The sequence below is a fragment of the Varanus komodoensis genome, unplaced genomic scaffold, assembly GCF_004798865.1.
Source record: "Varanus komodoensis strain SLA01 unplaced genomic scaffold, ASM479886v1 scaffold17, whole genome shotgun sequence".
Lineage (NCBI taxonomy): Eukaryota > Metazoa > Chordata > Lepidosauria > Squamata > Varanidae > Varanus > Varanus komodoensis.
Window position 1 is genome coordinate 25,123,343 of NW_025335505.1, and position 20,589 is coordinate 25,143,931.

The 20,589-nt window shown below is 41.5% G+C and overlaps 1 protein-coding gene across 3 annotated transcripts in view; it reads left to right on the plus strand.

Moving 5' to 3' along the window:
- Positions 1 to 20,589, plus strand: part of JARID2 (jumonji and AT-rich interaction domain containing 2) — a 219,007-nt gene that overhangs the window by 171,497 nt on the left and 26,921 nt on the right. For all 3 annotated transcript variants that reach the window (XM_044426289.1, XM_044426287.1, XM_044426288.1), the window contains exons 5-7: positions 6,173 to 6,352; positions 9,455 to 9,684; positions 17,581 to 18,610. In XM_044426289.1, the coding sequence (XP_044282224.1) occupies positions 6,173 to 6,352; positions 9,455 to 9,684; positions 17,581 to 18,610 (1,440 nt within the window). The remainder of the gene's footprint in view (positions 1 to 6,172; positions 6,353 to 9,454; positions 9,685 to 17,580; positions 18,611 to 20,589) is intronic.

Genomic DNA, 20,589 nt, shown 5'->3' on the forward strand with positions numbered 1-20,589 from the left:
TTAAAAACTCACAGATTGAATGGATTTTTTAATGTGAGGATTTATAATTTTCAACCTTCTGTTTGGAAAAAAAAATGCATGTTTTGCTTTCCATGGCAAAAAAACAAAACAAAACAGTAAGACAAATACAAAAAGCAAAAAGGGAAAAGGAAAAAACCAGTATCAATATAAACCATCATTTGCACAGTCTATACACACACCTACAGACTCTGTAAAAACATCACTTAAAAATACAGTATGAATTAAGAGTGTTACTCCACAGTGCACAATTCCCCCTTCCCTCCACTAGTCTGATCATAGAAGAGCTTTTACTTCATACAGTGGAGTTTATATTTTCTCATTTCCCTGACCCATCATGTTAAGTCCCATGCCCACTCCAGACCAAAAAGCTGGGCAGGTTTGAATATCAGAGTAACATGTCCTAACAATAAGACATGGTAGGCTGGTTGTTGTATGAACAACCCATGGTGCACCCAGCCTATGAGTGGAACTATTGTGGATTGTTCTCCCCTCCTTTCCCCTTGGTCCTTTGAACAGAATCCCAAGGAATGTGGCAGCTGAAACTGCCTTCCCTCCCCTCCCTGCCATGACTGTGATCCTTTTATTTGCTCAATGAGTTTTTTCTTACCTTCCGTCCATCAAGATAATGAAAAGAGCTACTGCAGCAGGTACCAACTGAGTACATTTGTTAGTATCATTCCTTTTATATCCCCTCTTTCTTCTTTTTGTAGAGTCCAAGCCAACATTTACTTAATGAGGCTGCATATGGTAGGGGGTGTCTCTTTGCTTTGATGTGATAACTATCAAAGGATAAGTTATCAAGTCAAAACAAAGCCATAAGTGAACTTTGCTTGAGAGTGTGTGTAGTCATTGTTTCCTCCTTTTGCAGTGAGATCCTCAGGGTTTTGAGGTGGAGGCCCCTTAGGTTCCAGTGGTCTCAATCTCTTCCACCCATTCCTAAGTGGCTGGAAAGATAGAAAACTGCATCCCCTTTTTTCTAACACTTGCTTCTGACAGATGTCAAAGACAGAGGGTTTTTTTTTTAAAGCCAGGGTTTAGGCAGGGCTACAGAAGGCAGTTTAAATAGGGAAATCTTCAGATTTCATATGCATTGCTTTGCTTTTACTTGATAGCTTTCATTTTGGCAGCTGTCGGGTGAAAGCAAAAAAGAAAACTTATTTGATGTTTCACTGGCTCAGTGTTAAGAGTTGGTATCTGTTGCACTTTGATAACAGTTCTGCTGGGGACTTTGCTTAGGCCAAGCTTCCAATTTTCAGACCCACCAAACTGTGCAGTCGCACCAGCCTAACCAGAATAATTAATAAAAGCATGTACACTTGCACAAGTTTCGGGTTATTGTTTTTTCCATAAAGATGGTCAGTCACGGACAGCTCCTCCAATGTGATTGTTGGACACTTTGGAAGGGTGTCTGTGATGGCAACACAGCCAAGTTTGTCAAAAGCAACTGGTGGGGGTGGGGTTTGCCACTCATGCCGAGTTCCTCATTTGTTACTTCCTGCAGTTCATGGTGGAATTGGTCACTCAACTTAAGATGACAGGAACTGTAGTCTGGCACACATGGAGGACACCAGACTGGGGAAGACTGATCTAGAGTATGGATGACTGTGTTTTCAAAACGTTTGACACATTACATTAGGTTTTTGAGAAGAATGATGAACTGTGATCATTTTCTTGACATGTGGTTTTCATTGATTAGGTATATAGATAAAAACAGCCCTTCCCTTTAACCTTCATCTCATTCATCCTTCTGAAAGGATGTATTAAACAGCAGAGAAAAGGGTCCTGAGGCACTTTCATGTGAAAGGCTATGGCGATTTTTATCTTCTTTAAAATAATGTTTATTATGCATTGCTGTTCTTTGCTTGTTGATATTATGCTGATATTCTGTTAATAGAAATAATAAAGACTAATTCTGTGTTTATGACTAGCAGACATGCTTTAAAGCTAGGGACACAAAAGAGGAGCACTTGTTCCTTCCCTGCCCTGCACATGATCTTAGGACTACCCTAGCTATGATAATGCAGCCATTCCTTAATGCATCCTGTTGGCATATGAGACAGGCTGTATATGTGTAATTAGTAATGGAAGGAATACAGTGGTATCTTGGCTCATGAACTCAATCCGTTCCACGATTCTGGTTGTGACCCAAATTGGTTATGACCCAAGTCAAATTTCCCCATAAGATTCAATGTAAATAAGGTTAATCCGTTCTGGCCCCTCTGAATGTGGTTGTGAGCCAATTTTTGGTCACGAGCCAAGTCAAATTTCCCCATAAGGTTAAATGTAAATAAGGTTAATCCAGTCTGTAACTATTTTTTTTAAATCAGAAAAATTTGAAACAAAGTGACAAAGAACAACAAAGTAACAAAGTAGTGTACAGTACAGTGGAGAACACTAACCTAGGTGGGGGCGGGTTATCATTTCAGGGAGAGTCCCCCTCCATAAGGACACTGGGGAGATCTCTTTCAGGGGTTTCCTCTCTTCTTTGTCTCTTAGCTGCAGGGTCAAAATTGGTGAAAAATCTGTCTATAGTCACTTGTTTTTTCCTGAGCTGCATAACCCTCCGGAAATGAGAGGCCACGTTATCGTTCATCAGATTCAACACTCTGTTCGTTACAGTTGTGTTGGGGTGGTGCTTCTCAAAGAAATCCTGGCACAGGCGTGCTCCTGCAGGAAGGACGGGCGCGGCACAGCATAGCTGTGATCATGCACGTCCTCCCTGCATGAACGCGACTGTGATCATGGGCATCTCCCCACTCGCAGGGGTGGGGAGATGACCAGGATCGTGCTGGTTGTGTGGGGGTGGGGGAGACGGCTGAGATTGCGCCTGTCTTTCCTGCAGGAGCACACCCGTGATCACACACGTCTTCCCTGCATGAACGCAACTGCGATTGCGGCCATCTCCCCACTCAGGCGGGTGGGGAGATGGCTGCGATCTTGGTTGCCACCCAAAGCAGAGTTTGTGACCCAAGTCAAAATTTTCATGAAATTTCTGTTCATGACCTGCTTTGGTCATGAACCAAGGCATTCGTGAGCCGAGATACCACTGTATATAGAAAAGGGATGCGGAATCTTCTTCCATGTACTTCCCTGCTATCAGGTGTTCAATGCTCATTTGTCTTGTTGGCGCCACAGGAAGTGAGCTAGAATGGAGAAAAACTTCATAGAAACATAGAATAGTAGAGTTGGAAGAGGCCTGGAAGGCCATTGGATCCAACTCCCTGCTGTTTTAGATCACCAGTTTACACCATTTATTTATTTATTTATTTATTTATATAAAGTTTTTATACGCCGTCCCCATTGCTACATAGCCTCGGGATGGCTCACAACAAATGAATAAAACAAATAGAATTACAATTACAATTAAAACTTGGAAACACGCCGGCTGCATAATTAAAACTATAAATATTAAAGATTATTAAAATACTGTTTGAATAAAAAGGTCTTGGCCTGGCGCCGAAAAACAAATAACAACGGCGCCAGGTGAGCCTCTGGGGAGCGCATTCCACAGATGGGGTGCCACCACGGAGAAAGCCCTCATCCAGGTACTTAGCCTCCTAATATCTCTTACGGAAGGCTCCCGGAGGAGAGCCCCTGCTGCCGATCTCAAGGGGAGGGAGGGCAAATACGGCCTCAGGCGTTCCTTCAGGTATCCGGGTTCCAAACCATTAAGGGCTTTATAAGTAATTACCAACACCTTGAATTGAGCCTGGACTTCGATGGGGAGCCAGTGAAGCTGGTAGAGGACTGGGGTTATATGAGAATAACGCCCAGTCCCCGTCAGCAACCTGGCTGCTCTGTTTTGCACCATCTGAAGTATCCAGACTGTCTTCAAGGGCAGCCCCACGTAGAGCGCATTACAGAAATCCAACCAGGAAGTAACCAATGCATGTGTCACTGTCGCTAGGCAGTCATCCTCCAGGTAGGGACGCAGCTGATGGATCAGCCGAAGCTGATGGAAAGTGCTCCTCGCCACCGCCGACACTTGAGCTTCCAAGGTCAGCTCCGGGTCGAGGAGCACTCCCAAGCTGTGGATCCTGTCCTTTAGAGGGAGTGCAACCCCATTCAGGACAAGATCCAAGTTACCTACCCCGGAGTTCGAACCACCTACAGCAGGACCTCTGTCTTGTCTGGATTGAGCTTCAGTTTATTGGCCCTCATCCAGCCCATTACCTCAGCCAGGCACCGGTTCAGTACAGCCACTGCCTCACCTGGATTGGTGGAAAACGAGAGGTAGAGCTGAGTATCATCAGCATACTGATGATTCCGCAGCCCACACCTCCTGATGACCTCTCCCAGCAGTTTCATGTAGATGTTGAATAGCAAGGGGGACAAAATAGACCCCTGCGGAACTCCATGGCATAACTGCCATGGTGCAGAGGTAAAGTCCCGCAGCACCACCTTCTGGAATTGGCCATCGTGGTAGCGGAACCACTGCCAAGCAGTGCCTCCTAGTCCCAACCCCCTTAGCCTATCCAGAAGGATACCATGGTCGATGGTATTGAAAGCCGCTGAAAGGTCCAGGAGAACCAACAGGGACACACTCCCCCATCTCTCTCCCTGCACAGGTCATCATACAGGGCGACCAAGGCAGATTTAGTACCATACCTGGGTCTGAAGCCAGACTGAAATGGATCCAGATAATTAGTCTCATCCAAGAGAGCTTGGAGTTGTCCCGCCACCACCCACTCCAACACCTTGCCCAAAAATGGGATGTTGGCCACTGGTCTATAATTGGCGGCCATCTCTGGATCCAGGGATTCCTTCTTTAGGACCGGCCTGACCACTGCCTCCTTTAGAGGGGCAGGCACCCAGCTGTCCTTCAAAGATGCATTGATGACCTCCCGGATCCAGGAACCAATCCCGTGTTTGGCTTTGGATAGTAGCCACGATGGGCAGGGGTCCAGCACACAGGTGGTGGTACGTACTTGTCCAAGCACCTTGTCCATGTCATCAGTCTGCAATAATTGAAACTCATCCAACAATGTGTGACCAGATGGTAACATTGGCACCTCCCCTAAGGAATCTGAGTCACTAGTGGAGTCCAGCTCGTGACGAATCTGAGCGACTTTCTCCTTGAAGTGCTGGGCAAAGTCGTCACAACGGTTTATCGAGGGTGGTACAGGATCTTTCTTGGGGCCTGGCTGTACCAGCCCCTGTACCACCCGAAAAAGTTCCTCTGGATGGCACTGTGAGGAGGCAATGGAAGTGGAGAAGAATTTCTTCTTCGCCGCCCTCACCGCCACAGCATAGGCCCAATAATGGGCTCTTAAGTGTGTTGGGTCAGATTCATCTTGAGATTTTCTCCACCTACGCTCTAGTCGTCTCCCACTCAGATGACTGTCCAGTTTTGGAGTTTTGGGCCAAACAGCAACAACAACTAAGAGCAGATAAAGAGCAAGGTGCAGCCTGTGTTAAATACACTTTTCTCAGATTCTTTAAACTGCTAAAGTAAGATACATGAAAAGACATACAGATACCATTTTATATGTGAAATGGGGAAATGTATGAAAAGAAACATGTCTGTTAATGTGACATGTAATGTGGCCTTGAGTCTGGGGGAAGGTCCTTCCTGTAAGCCACAAACAAGAAGGGTCAAATTGTGGAGGTGCATCACACAACTGGATTTCGCAAACAGGTGACTTGCGTGACCAAGCTCTGGCTCTGTGCTATGCTGGAAGAACTCACCCAAAATAATCACTACCTTTCTCCTCTTTGATGTATTTAATTGGTGCCCAACATGCACAGATTAAAGGGCTGAAAGAATTACATTTCACCTGCTAAATTTCAGTGCCATGATGCTGTTAAGGAAATTAAAATGGGACAATATCCAGTGCTGCCTGCATGCTAGTAGGACTCACAGCCAGTGCAACAGGAAGCTAGCAGACCCAGGAGTGAATAAAAACAAGCAAAAATACTCATTTCTGAAAGGGAGCAGATCAGCACAGCTTCAAGACACAACAGAAATAGCAGGAGCGAAGCAGCAGTACTTGATACAGCCCAGAGTAGGGAAGAAGGATAATAAGCCTAATCTCAGAGTGTGTTCATCAGTTCCCCTGAACTGTCATCTGAACTTTTCATAGGCCATGCTTTAATGACATTTGTAGTTGTGTGCAGTCAGATGATGCTTAAGCACCTCACTTCTTACCAGGTTCTCCTGCCCTGCCCAGCAACATGGTATATTTTGGAAGTTCTCAGGATGAGGAGGATGAAGAAGAAGAAGAAGAAGAAGAGACAGAGGACACGAAAGTGGCCACAAACAATGCTTCGTCTTCGTGCCAGTCGACCCCCAGGAAAGGGAAAACACTCAAGCAAGTTCATAACGGCCATGGTAGGTCATTGAATACCAAACCTTTCTTGACCATGTTGAGTTGGCTAGGAGATATTGCTTCTTACAGTACAATATTAAATTGAGTTCTTACAGTACCTCACATTCATGAGAATATATATCTCTACTGTTCATAGTATGAAGATGAAATGTTAGCCTCTTTCACTGCTTCTTTTTTTTCTAATAGTTTTCTATCTCAGGAAATCAGGAAGATATTGGTCTATTTAAGTCCTCTTCATAATTAACTAAATTTCATAATATGCTGGCATAGTCTGTCTGCCTCAGAACACATGATTAGTGTTTCTGTATGTCCTTTTCTCCTCGGTATCTGTTGAAAATAAAGCCACTACAGGAAGCCACTGTCAGCAAGACATAAACAGTATTGTTTTTGTTTTTGATTTGGGAATTTCCTAGTTGCTAGGTTAACACATTAGCACTGTCACTAATGCAGCATATTTTGTTCCTGTAGGATCACATCAATTACTTTGTTGCAAATCAGCAGAGCTGCCTTAGTCACAATGTATTTTCTTCATGTGGCCTTCATGTCATATCCAGATAAATTGATCAGCATCTTGTCCACAGAGCTTGAAAAATGTATTCAGCACTGAGTAGCTAGGAGCCCTAAGCTCTAAGAGCCAGGATGAAAAAATACCTGGGCTACCATACCCCCTCCAAAGTCATACATATTCTATTGACATTGGCAGCACCTTCACAGTAAATCAGTCCTCTGTTTTTCCCCTGGAACTTGATGATAAATTCTCTTGCCTTTCACACCCCATTCTTACTTTGCTGTGTCCTGTAGGGGATGCCTGGTCAGCTTCTTTTGGCAGAAGGGACGGTTTCTTTTCACAACTCATTTTGCATGGAGAAAGAGGCACCTGCTCTAGTTGTTTCCTTGCCCTTTGGCTCTCAGTTCCTTATGCCATCTTTCCTTGACTGAAGTAATAAATGTAGCAGATGCGGGTTTTATCTCTTCCCCAGAACTCACATTTCCATTCTGTAAAAGGTTTTCCCTTTTTGGAGAATTGCTAGTAATAACCACTCTTCTAATGCATCCAAATCCTTCAGGGGAAGGGAAACTACCTCCTAGTCCCCAGCTACTGAAATCATAACAGGATTCCTTTCATTTGAAAGGAAAGGATAATGTTAACCTGTGTTGCTTTGGGAGTAGGAAATATAGAGGTAGAGTTGACTATTTTTGGTGTTTTGCTGGCATAGTAAAAAATAAACATAAAAACCAGTACAAGGTGCATCCAGTTAAGATAAAAGGGAGAGAAGTAGTTTTCTGCTAAGAAACCATACCACTGGATGATTTCTTAGCAGAAAGCACTATGTCTGGGAGATGGGGGCAGGGTAAATACAGATTATAACAGAAATAGGACCTAGGACCTCCATCCAAGGCCTCATGCATTTTAGTGGTTAAACTATTTTCTGAAATAATACTATGGTTACCAAGCTGAGAAGGTGGAGACTTTATTATTATTTACTTTACTTTTTAAATAATTACCCAATGATATTGTCTCATAGCAATTGACTAGTTCATTAATTAGGTCCTACATAATGACAATATTGGAACTGTGTCCATTTGTATTTATTCTTAAGAGCTCAGAGACCACAGTCCAAACAAAATGGTCCTAGGCTGTTCAACTACTACTTTTGCCTCCGTTTTGAATATTTAGAAATGCCATACATAAACATCGCAAGATACCTCTCGTAGATCCCACATTTACTTACTGTGTGCCACCTTGTAGAAGCTTCCCGTAATGTTGTCCCTTGTTACTACATCCTGTCAGGCAGGGGACAGATGTTAAGGCTTCCCAAAGCTCTGTGTGACCATGAGTGCGGCATGCAACCACTGGTTTTCCAGTGTTCCGCACACCCAGCACTCTTCTGGTAGTACCAAATATAAAAGGATAGTCAATTATGTTTGTGTTGGACACACTATTTTGGTTCATTTCTTATCTCTTCAAAGTGCTTTGACATTTTACCTTCTCTCACAGCTGAAGTGCTGAATGGGTGTTTTTGTCCAAAGGCACAAGACTGGAAGCATAAGAGTTAACTCCTACCTTTCTATCATTCTGTAGTTCTTTGTGGTCTCTGTACATCACACATATGGGCTTTGTAGTTGATGTGTTGTTTGTGAGAGGACTTCCCTTTATGTTGGACTTGCATGCAAAAGTGATTTATAAATGCTAAGTGCTGTTTTTTGTGTGCCCAGGACAATCTTTCCCAACCCGCTGCTCTGCAAAAGCTTGGAGGACAATTCCCATAATCCTACAGCCAGTAGTATTATGGGAGTTGTGGTCCCACACATTGGAAAGACACTAGGTTGGGGAACCTTGGTCTTGAAAGATGAAGGTGATTAACCTTACATTTTCATTTTTTGATTGAATCACTTTGTCCTCTCATTGAGACTTAAATAACTTTGTTCTGTGGGGTTGTACATTAGTTTCGGTATTGTTTTCTTTGCATAGCATTGCAGGCTGAATGAGGGACCAGTAGGTGGCTAACTTGGCTATTTGCATGATGCCCTACCCACACCTACACAAAAACTATGCTCCTGCTACAGCAGTGCAAGGCCTTACCTCTTGCATCTGCAGCATTGCAGATTTGCCACTGTGGCTGTAAAGTTTTAACATCTTGTGCAGGAAAAATACAGAGGCTGTGGAACCGTGCAAATCCCACACACTGAATGGCAGTACAGGTGATCCTAACCCAGCCTAGCCTTGGTATTAGGCAGATTGAGGTAGTGACCTTAGGTAGCTTAACAGACCTGCTACCTCAGGTATACTTATTGAGTGTTTGAAGTATGATTCAAGTGTTTGAAGTATGATTCTGCTGCAGTATGGTTGATGCAAGTGTTGATGTATGATTCTGCTGCAGTATGGTTGACTTCTATACATGGAATAGGGTTGGGTAGTTGCTAACTTGTTGTTTAGCTCAGGAAGCAACATATCTTGGTCTGGTCTTGTGCAAAGAAATACCTTGCCTGAGACATTGGTGCAGCTTTTTCCCTGTTGTTTTTAAAAAGAGACTGATCTTGAGTTACTCCCTTCTTTCTTTTTCCCTTATTTTTCCTCATGAATCTTTCTTCACCCTTTCCAGTCTTCAATGGGTCCAGCAAATCAACAAGAGAGAGGGAACCTGTTCATAAACACAAAGTCAAGGAGACAACGCCAGCAAAAGAGAGACACAGTGAACACAGGTCTGAGAGCCGAAAAGACCAGGCTCCTGCTAATCATCATTCTTCAACAAACACAGGCTTCTCCACAAAAGGGCTCACTGCTAACAACCACCACACTCTTCATCGATCGGCTCAGGACTTAAGGAAACAGGTAGGGTGTGGTACACCAAGTGGGATGCAACAGAACAAATAGATCTTAAGCTGCTTTGCCTGTTGTGTTGTTGTTCACTGAAGAAACATGGTTAGACTTTTAAAAGGTTAGTATGAAGACATTAGGACTGCCTTTCTGTGAGCAGATGTTCAACAGAGAAATGTACATATTGGTGGATCTCTCTAAACCTTTCTTAACTTGCCTTAAAAATATGCCTGAGTGGTAGTAAGGATGGATTCATATGACCACATTTTTCTTTTGGTGTCATGATAGCCCAAACCTTGGAAACTTCCAGCACATAAAAGCTTTCTTTGGGATATATTTTTTTCAACACATAAAGCAATTAGTGGGAGGAAAGCTCAGCTGTGATAAACTTATCACCTGAACTTCTCCTCCAGTTGAGATTTAAAAGGATTGAAGGGCCAGAGTTAATAAACAAACCCTTTTGTCAGTTGATTACACAATTACCATGAAAATAGAATAGGAGAACTGCTGTCTGTTTGCTGAATTCCAGCTACTCAGCAGGCATTTCAGAATGTAGAGGCCCGGATCTATATAATATCCTCCACTGTCTTTTGTTCTGTTCTAACATCAACTATTTTTCTCTTTCTATGGTAATGATTCTTAGATAGAGTGCCAAAAATCTCTAGTACCTCCATGAACCAACAGAGCCTAAAGCAAGGCTTTGTTTGGCTGATGTTTGTTCAGCTGGAGAAGGCTTGGAAAGACCTGAATGCTTTTGGCTGTTTGCCGACTGGCACACCTTGAGGTAACTTCCCCATCCATATTTAGCAATTAGGCCAGGAGCCCCAAGCCATCATTTGCCAATAAGTATCTTTCTGTTAGGGACTCAGTAGATTTAAATCTTAGAGCTCACATGCAAGAGCAGGACATCTAACACAAGTGGAGCTTACGTGTATGTCAGGACTGAATTATCTTCCTGGCTTCATAAGCTATGAACCTTGGTTTATGAAGCTGGGAAGGAGCATCAGGACTGAATGCGCTTCTCCCCTTTTCCCTCCTTGCCCTCTCTCACAGATTTCGTTGTTTCATTCCTAGTTTGTATTAAGCCATAGGTTTCCATTGTAGTTCTAGCTTAATGTCGGTTAACGAGGTTCATAAACAGGATCAGAATTGTATGGTAACAGATATTTTGTTTATTATCTGTCTTCTAGTTAAATGATATGTTGTTGGTTCGTTAACAGACAGAGCTCCCTGTTCAGGATAACAAGAAACTCTGCTTTAATACAAACAGGAATGAAGTGCTGAGCCAATGTGACTGTGGAGTGGGGGAGGGGAGGGACAAGGGGAAGCACTCACCCCCCACTCTCATTCCTGGCTTCATAAACTATGGTTTGTGAAGTCAGTAAAGATCATCCAGTGTTCATATGACTATGCATTTTTGTTGCTGTGTTCATGTGAACAGGTAAAGTGACCAGAATATGAAGATGAAGGTTCCCTGCAATCCCAGAATCCCAGTTCGGAATCTCAGCATTAACCAAATGATTGGTTCAGAGATCCCTTACATACTCCACATTGGATATATATCCTGGATGGTCCAGGAAAGCTGGGAAACAGACAGTACAAGACATGTGACAAAACACAGAGGTTTGTACACCATTACAAAGAAACCCCCAGCAGCAGTAGGGACAGGACTTAAAAAAAAAAAAGCATCTACAAAGATAAAACTTTTTCCCATTTATCTGGCTGCAGATAACCTGCTAAGCCATTTCATGATATTGATAATATGAATTTGAAACATTTTGGGAGATCATTTTTATACTTTTGCTTTTTTGTTGGGGCCATTTTCAAGGCAGCAAGAGGAACATAAGATACTCATATTTTAGAAGAGGTATGAATGAGAGATGAAACTAAGGAAGGAAATGTGGTCTTTGTAGTGTGGTGGTGGGGCTTCTAAGAACTCAGCATTAAAAACATTAGGTGGCTATGATATGAAGGCATTCTGAAGAATGTAACTGGTTTTTCACCCTTGAATTTAGCAAGAATAGTCTGCTCATACATTTGTTTCCTTTCAGACAGGAGTATAAGCATACGCTAACTATATGTAGAATATTCACAAATGCAGTAACAAAATCGAAGTGGGGCAACCATAAAGCCCTTTTCCCAGAACCAGGCAAGATTAGTTACATTAAAAGGATGAAATAATCTTACTTGATTCCTCAAGTTAATCCTAGAAAGTAAACTCAATTGCTATGCTTCTGAATCTCTGAGTAAATTCACTGCAGGTCTGAACTCCTGTAATGAAAAAGCTGTTTTCTCAATATGAGTAGACATGAGCAGATATAAGGATTTATGGCTTACTGTTAGATCACAGCATTATGTTTCTCCTGTTAGGATGAATGTCAAATTATTAGTTTTGCCCGAAAGAGGAAGTTTTTCTAAGTATTAGCCCCAAAACCCTCTCTGTTTTTCTATAACACTTTCCCTGTTTCCTAGATCTGCATGTTTCTCTCTCCTTTGCTGGTGTTACATTTTCAGTTGCTTATATACTTTCTCTCCTGTGGTCTGCAGTTCCCCCTTCAATCCCCTGTGGGATTGAGAGGAAAGGAATTATAACTCAGTGAAGCCCTCTGTTGGTTATGCAAGTGAAGGTTAAAATGTTGCTGCCAGATGGGGATGAGTTCATGTATTTCTTTCCTCCTCCTTTTTTTCGGCCAGTCATCTGGTTAGGACAGGGTTCATTTTTTATGAGTGAATGTGAGCTGTGTGAAGACAAAATGTGTCTCTGAATATGAGTGTGGTTTGGGTGGGGGAACAAGAAATAGAAAAAGAATAATTGCATATTTTGTGTGTGCAGTATGTGCTTTTGTAATGAATTAGCTTGTGCAGTGTAACAAGTGATAAAGTCTAACTATCAATCACTGTTACTTATTTTTACAATTAAATTAACTTCTTTCTTATGCGCTTAGTGTAAGCACTGCCTCGGGATGGAACACTGGCTCTGGGACTTTGGGGATCCTGCGCAGCTGGCAGTGCAGCCATTGTATTAGGCTGGCTCACAAAGGTTGTGTATTTTTGGTTAATGGGGGGAGACATATCAACCGTAGAAAGGTAAGAAACTGCCAAGTGCAATTCCTTTTGCTTTGTTGGTACCAGTTACTCTGTAGGCTCTTTTAAGGCGATTTTTAACCATAAGAAATCTAGAATATTAGGTAAGGTGTTTTTCTCTAGTCTTTTTGTGGGTTGAAGTGGTTTGTTGCCACTTTTTTTTTTTAACATTTTTATGCCGCCCCATTTGCCGAAGCCTCGGGGCGGCTTACAACACTTAAAACATGGCATGATCTGGTCTACTTTGGCCTTTGCATATTGTATTTGAATCAGGGCACACTATTTCTGTTGAGGAATCAGGGTTGAAAATTAGGAGCATGGAATTCACTCCCAAATACTGGTATGTACCATTTTAGAAGATTGAAAATAATGTAGTTCTAAAGGATATGTACCCATGCAGTTTTGTAGCTGACTCAGAAGGATCTTATTGAATTCATTATTAAGGCACTTTGTATACATCACACTAGTTATGATAAGTTGCAGTTTGTGAAATTCCGAGATCAGTATCAGAAGCTTCTGTCCTGGCAGTTTTTATTCCAGTATAAAACTGTGTAAGAATGTAAGGGCACTGTGAGAGAGACAGGGCTCTCATGAAGGCATTTTTCAAGTGTGCAGAGACTTTGTTCTGATATAACCTTAGTCTATCCTGAGGCTAAGTAAGGTTCATTTGTGAGATTATTTGGTTAAGTTTTGCATTGGTTTCAATATAAAACAGGTTTTCTTTTCATTTTAAGGAATCAGTATTTAGGCCTACTTTTTTAAAATTCTGGGAGTTCTATATAAGGTATTCTGCTTAAATAGGTACATTGTTCATAAAGAGCACGTTGACTGTTACTCTCTGAACCCAGTGTAGCAGGAACCCAAGGTAGTGAATATGATCTTCCTCCATGTTACCCTCACAACAATCCTGTGAGGTAGATTAGGCTGAAAATTAGTGACAGCACCCAAGAGCCACCCCGAGGCTTTGTTGCGATGGGGGCGGCATAGAAATGTTTTAAATAAATAAATAAGAGAGCTTCATTGGAAAGCATTGAAACAGTTACTATTTCTATTTTGCTTTTTACTTGTGTTCTCCAGCTGCTTCAGTCCCACATTCTTCTAGGTTTAGAAGGCTAGTACTCAAGCTTCAGTGACTGAAATCAGGAAGAAAAATCTGGAAATAGTAGACCTTCTTTGTGCATACTGCCAATCCATGGTTGATTTCAACCCATGGTTAACCTATGGTTTTTGTTGCTGTGTTCAGGGTTTCTCAGGCAGATGATCCAACAAACCATGGTTTATTTTCTCAAACCCTGGGTTGTTATCTCTCCTTTGCTTCTTGCCTTGTATCCCAAATGCCATTGCAGAATTCTAATGGCACACAGAATAGTTGGTTGTTTTTGTTATTTTACCACTTTTGTCTGCTGCTTTTTTAGACTGACAGTAGAGCCCGTGGTTCTAGGTTCATCTGTGGCAACAATGCATGGTTGAAACAGGTCAGAACTCACAACTGAACAACAAAACATGGGATCTTTTTCTGGGTTTTTCATGGTTAACAAACCATGGCTTGCCAGTACGGTTGGTGTCATACATCCAGAATTCAATCATCCGTGGATTAAATACACTGTGGTTAGCACTTTGTATGAACCAGGTCAGGGACTGATGGTACACTTGAGATTGAAGGTACATCTTACAAGAGTTGAGTCTGGGAATAGTCAATTCTGGCAGTAAATGATACGATAAAACATCTGCCAAAAGCTTTCTGTGCCTTCAGATTTCAAACTCCATATATACCAAGTTCATACTTTGTATGAACAGCTGCTGGATACCAGGCAAAGCTTTGTCATTCTTTTGTGAAATACATGTGTGCAAGGGTCACTGTTCAAGCTAGGTACATTTTTACAGTAGGGTGTAATGGGTATATGAACTGGATGTACTATTTGATATATGGATGCAGGGAAAGATAGCGATGGGAAAACACAAAATGGTTGATACATTGGGGACCTAATAAGAAAATGAAGAATTTCAAAGCTGAGTTAAAATCACAAGTCTTTTTGTTTAGTTCTGGTTCCCATTTTTTTCTGTATACCTCACTATATCAGTTGTACCCTTGCATTTTAACAAGCATGCTATCACATGTGAGTATTTGAAGCTGCATTTTGGAGGGGGTTGACAACTTGACCTCACTGCTACCATCTAAGATTATTTCAGGCCATAATGTCCTAATTTGGTTTGGTTTGATTTTTGCATAGAAAGCATGATTTTATGCCCTTTGTTTTACAGTTTGTTTGTGCGACTTGAATGAACTGTGTTGTTCATCAAAGCTATATGTTTGTTCATACTTTCTCATTTGTTTTCCAGGGTGTAGAGTGGCATAGTTGCTTTTCTTCTGTGGGGGGGTGTAATTTGTTACTATCGAATTGCATCCTGCGCCACCAGATGTGCACATATGTGACTCTTTTGGAGTACTTAACAATGAGGCAACTACAGCAGGTGAATGGGACAGAAGTAGCAATTTTAACAAAAAGCCAAACTGGGTAAAAATAAGTAATTTACTAGGACTCAAAAAATCCCTTGTCACATGTCTGATTTGAATAGTGAACCATCTCACTTCCTTCTCAGAATTTTACTACTTGAGCAGCAAGTGTAAATACCACTGTCTTTGTGGCCAAAGGAATGGCATTCTAAGTAATTTTGCTTCTAGGTAGCCATTTAGGATATTTTCCTGTTCCTAAGAAAAACAACTGAAATATATGCTCATGTTTGTAAATGGAGGATGAAATTTGATAGGTGTGGCTTCACAGTGCTGCAGAGGCAGGTGAAGGTGCACCTGTTATACATCTTCCTGCCATTGTAGGTGTAACAGAGGAACTATGTTGCCTTCCATGGTGCTGGCAAGGTGACAAAAGGAAAGCTCAGTCTTTGGAGGATGTGGGTTCATGATCTCTTATGCCATCAAATAAGAAATGCCATCTAATGCTCATTACACATCTTCAGTGAGACTTCTGCACACTCATTCACATTCAGCCTGGTACTCTATTGACTATATAACCACAGTTGAAAAGGAAGGTGAGTTTAATGATCCCTGTTCAGTGCCTATTGTGCCATTCTGCTTCTTGGAATACCTGTTAGTTGCTGGACTTCAGCCGTTAAAGAACATAATGCTGAATTGTTTAAACTTGGCTGCCTGAAAGTAATTCTCTGTCCCTCCCTGGTCCCTGATTTGTAACTAAATATTCAACTGCTCTGTTTTGTTGCTTGATATTTAAGCAAGCACAAATACACCTAGCTTTCTATGGAGAGACTTCTAGGATGAGATCTGAGATTAAGACGTAGGAAGGCATAAAGGGCATCCCTTTGCCTTTTATTGTAGTCCCAATCTTTTCCAGCACCCTTTGGAGAACAAAGATCACATACACGGTCTCCAACACATCATTTAAAGTGCATGTGATGAAGTTTGTGGAACCTGAAATTGCTCCCCTGAAGTAATTATTCTTATTTTGCCTTTGACAAAGCTTTTGGTCTAATGGTGGTCAACCATTGAAGATATTATATAGTTTAGAAGTATTGTAGAGAAATCCAGAAATATTAATCCAACTAATTCCCACTGAAATAATTTTGTTAGTTGTAACTAAATCCTATTTGATAATTTTTCAGTAGACATTATTTCCAATGTTTTTCTAGATGGTGTCTGCTGAATAAAAATGTAACTGCCTGGATATCAATCTTCTTAAAAAAAACACCCATCTGCACATTTCATAACTATTGAACAAATATTGATTATTTAATATTTGTGCCTCCTGACTATGAGATTATTTTAAAAGCTGGATCCTTCGGCGCCAGGCTAATCTCTTGGGTACATATTGGACATAAATGTGTGTGCCCTTATAATTAGATTTATTATTTTATGGTTGTTGTGATCAAGGATGGAACTGAAATGACGGGAGATTTTGCCAATTTTCTATTAGAGTTAAGATTACTTTGCTGGTGTTCAGTTTCTGAATAATTTAACAGGCAATGACTGGTTATGTCTGGCAGGTAGGGGCTTGGGCAGGGAAAGGGTGGTAATGTTGGTGATAGGAGATGGTTGACAATCAGAGACTAGATACATCTGCTGCCTTGATGCTGTAAAACTGGGGCTATTGGTCCAATTCCAACCTTGAATATGGAGACCTTTTTATTTGAAAATAGATTTGGGGAATTTGGATATTTACGATTGTTCTTCCTCTTGGTGCTGTCTGTTCATCCTTACTTTCCTACTACTGCTACTTAAGTAGCCCTTGCACCACTTTGTTTTTGAGCAGCAGTCAGTTTCAAGAGGATTCTGTCCACATAAACAATACTTTTACAACTCTAGAGTTTCAGAAATGATAGCAGTAGAAGAAGTAAGGTCTGGCAGTAGCAAGTCTGTGGGTACTGAACAGGGGCTGTGGGTGGAGACACGGGGCCCTTCTAAAAGTAAATCTCAGTATGTACAGCCCTATTATGAAACAAAGATAAGAAGCAGCTTCATTATTGTACTCTGAGGATATAGAGTGAGATGATTAAAGGACAGACGCATACTTCATATTCTTCATACATACACTTTTGTATTTTCTCCCATTCTTTGTTTAAAAGCGTGTCTGATTCTGCTGTCTTCTAAATGAAGTCTGTGACACAGAGATGACCCAAAATGTCATCATATATTGTAACCTAACATGGCCACAAGGCTTCAAGATGTGACTTTTTCAAAGTGACTTTTTGAGGATTGTGACCTTCAAGGTTTATTGTGACTTGCTATTAATTTATCCCCCCTCCTTGTTTTTCTCTCTTCCTCTTCCTGCTCTGTGACACTCCTGGCTTCCCCAGGTTTCAAAGGTCAATGGTATCACTCGGATGTCATCTGTGAGTGCAAACACAGCCAGTGCCAAAAAGATGAGAGACGTCAGACCTTCACCGTCCAAAACTGTGAAGTACACTGCAACAGTGACAAAGGGAACTGTCACATACACCAAAGCCAAGAAAGAACTGGTCAAGGAAACCAAACTAAATCACCACAAGTCCAGTTCACCTGTCAACCATACAATCTCAGGGAAAATGGAAAGTAGCAATGCAAAAACCCGCAAACAGGTGCTATCCCTTGGAGCAGCCAAGCCCAACAGTCCCGCTGTTAATGGTGTCAAGGTCAATGGCAAATTGAACCAAAAGACATGCACTAAGGAGGTAGGAAGGCAGTTGAGGGAGGGGCTACGCAATTCAAAAAGGAGGCTGGAAGAGGCAAACCACATAGACAAAACGCAGTCGCCAACCAAGAAGCTAAAGGGGGTGGCCCATGTGACTGAAATCCCAAGTAAAAAGGCCCCTGTGGAGAAGCCTTTGCTGAATGGCCATGTGAAAAAGCCTGGAAGTCAGGAAGTGCCACAAAAAAGTCTGGAAAGGAATAGGCCGAAGAGAGCTGCGGCTGGGAAGAACACACCAGGGAAACAAGCACATAGCAAAACTGAAAATGCCTCCTGTGAAAATCATTCTACCTCTCAAACGGAGTCCTTGCACAAGCCACACGACTCAGTGGGAAAGCACGAGAAGGGTAGCATCAAGTCTGGGTGGGCCACAATGGAGGATATTCCTATCCTCCGACCTTCCCCAAAGGAGTTCCATGACCCGTTGATATACATCGAGTCAGTCCGTGCTCAGGTTGAGAAGTATGGGATGTGCAGGGTGATCCCTCCTCCTGACTGGAGGCCTGAGTGCAAGCTGAACGAGGAAATGCGCTTTGTGACCCAGATTCAGCACATTCACAAGCTGAGCAGGCGCTGGGGGCCCAATGTGCAGCGGCTGGCATGTATAAAGAAGCACCTCAAATCTCAGGGCATTACTATGGATGAGCTTCCTCTCATAGGTGAGTGCTTTGTTTTCACTGAATACCTCTTGCAATTCATAGCAGATGAACATAGATTTCTTTTGGGATTGCCGGGTCCCTTGTTTGTTTGTTTGTTTGTTTTTTTAGGAAGCTTCTATTCCGCCCCATTCGCCGAAGCCTCGGGGCGGCTCACATCATTGTTGATACTGTGGAGGCTAGACTTCTCTGAGCAGTTCATAGGCCAGGTGCAGTGCAGGTGGATACAAGGATGTTTCTGTAGTATGTTTCATTTGGAAACATTCACCCTCTAGTGCTAGTTATAAAGCAGCTTTCCCCTCGAGCAAAAATGGAATCTTTACTCAGGTTTCAAGATAATCTCATATTCCCAAAGAAAAAGAAGTGCTCAGAAACACTTTTAAGGCACATTCCCATTGATGCTTAGACTTTTTTCTGTCTAAAGTTTCATGGGATTACTCTCTTAGTAAAGTGTTGTAGGTCTTCTCATTGCACAAAGATTATCTGAGATGGGGGTCCAAGGAAGGTGTGTGCACAAAAAGTACACAGCACTGCAAATGCATTTAACTTGCAATTTCCTTTACTGAAGCTTTTTTCCCCTTAAACATTCCTTCCACTCCAATCATCTTTGACTTTATTTTCATTTGGATAGCTGAGCTGAAATTCCACATTTTTAGTGAGCCACAACTTAAGAGTTACTAAGTGCAGTCTGTTGCAAAACGGAGGTTTTGTTAACTTTCTCGACATATAGTTATAAAGGTTGAAACCTGTACTATATTTGAGTATTTAAGTTAATTGATACCTTTCTCATATGCCATCAAATATGATGCACTTTACAGGATGTTTTGAGAAGTGGCATGCTATTTGGTGAAACAACAATTAGCTTAAAAGCACTCTTTAGTCTTTGAAAGAAACTCTTTTTTATCTGCTGTTCCTAAGCAACTTAAAAAATTAATAAATTTAAGCTACTATTAGATTTGCAGAGTTTAATCAGTTTGATGGGGAGGTCAATTTTAATTGGGGAGGTCAAATTTTAATCAGTATTGCTGGGAGATACAGACATTCCTGTTTTATTTAAACTACTTAATATGGCTGCTTCTTCTAGGAGTAGAAAGTAGGGTTTTTAAATTCAGTGGTTAAATGTAGTGATAGTAAGTTGTAATTGGCAGCTTTTTTAACTTCAGTGGGATTTAAGTAGCCTAACAATGCACAGAAATCTAACTTTTGTTTATTATCCAATACTACCTTCAGTATCTTAAAAACCTTATATTGATTATTTAGTAATGTGGAATGTATTTAAATTAATAAAGTAATTTTTAAAAGGCAAGTGATAGTCAATATGAAATGCTTTAGTTGGTGATTTGACTTGTTCTGTTTCTGATTAAAACTGTATGTGAAGCTTTTCACTATTCTTGTTCTGGTGTAACATTGAATCATGGTTTAGTGTTACAAGAATGAATAGTACTGTGTCCTGGGCTTTCACATTTCACCTTTTCCTCTGATACATCTGTGAACAAAGTTTTTGCTTCTGCCTTTTATCAAACACCGCTAACCTAATCATGCTTCGGTTAATCTCAGCTATGGTTTGATGAGGCAGGCCCACTTCAAGCCATAGCTTATGAAGTGGGTTTGCTTCAACCAACCATATTTAAGATTAACCAGTTTTGAAGGCTAGGATGACACACTAAACTTCTCTCCAAAAGAGAAGCAAACACTTCTGATCTTGCAACTGTGCCAGGGCAGAGGCATGAAATGTGTGAGCTCCTAAACTCATAATTGTAAACCATGCTTAGTATCCATATGCAATCAGTGACTGAAGATAAGGATAGGGCAGCTTTCTCAACCTTGTGCCCCCCAAATATTTTGGACTACAACCCCCAGCATTCTTAACCATTGCTTATGCTAGCTGAGGCAATAGTACTAGGAAGTCCAAAACATTTGCAGGTTACAAGATTGAGGATGGCTAGACTAAGGCATCTAAAGCAACTACTATTTGAATGGTT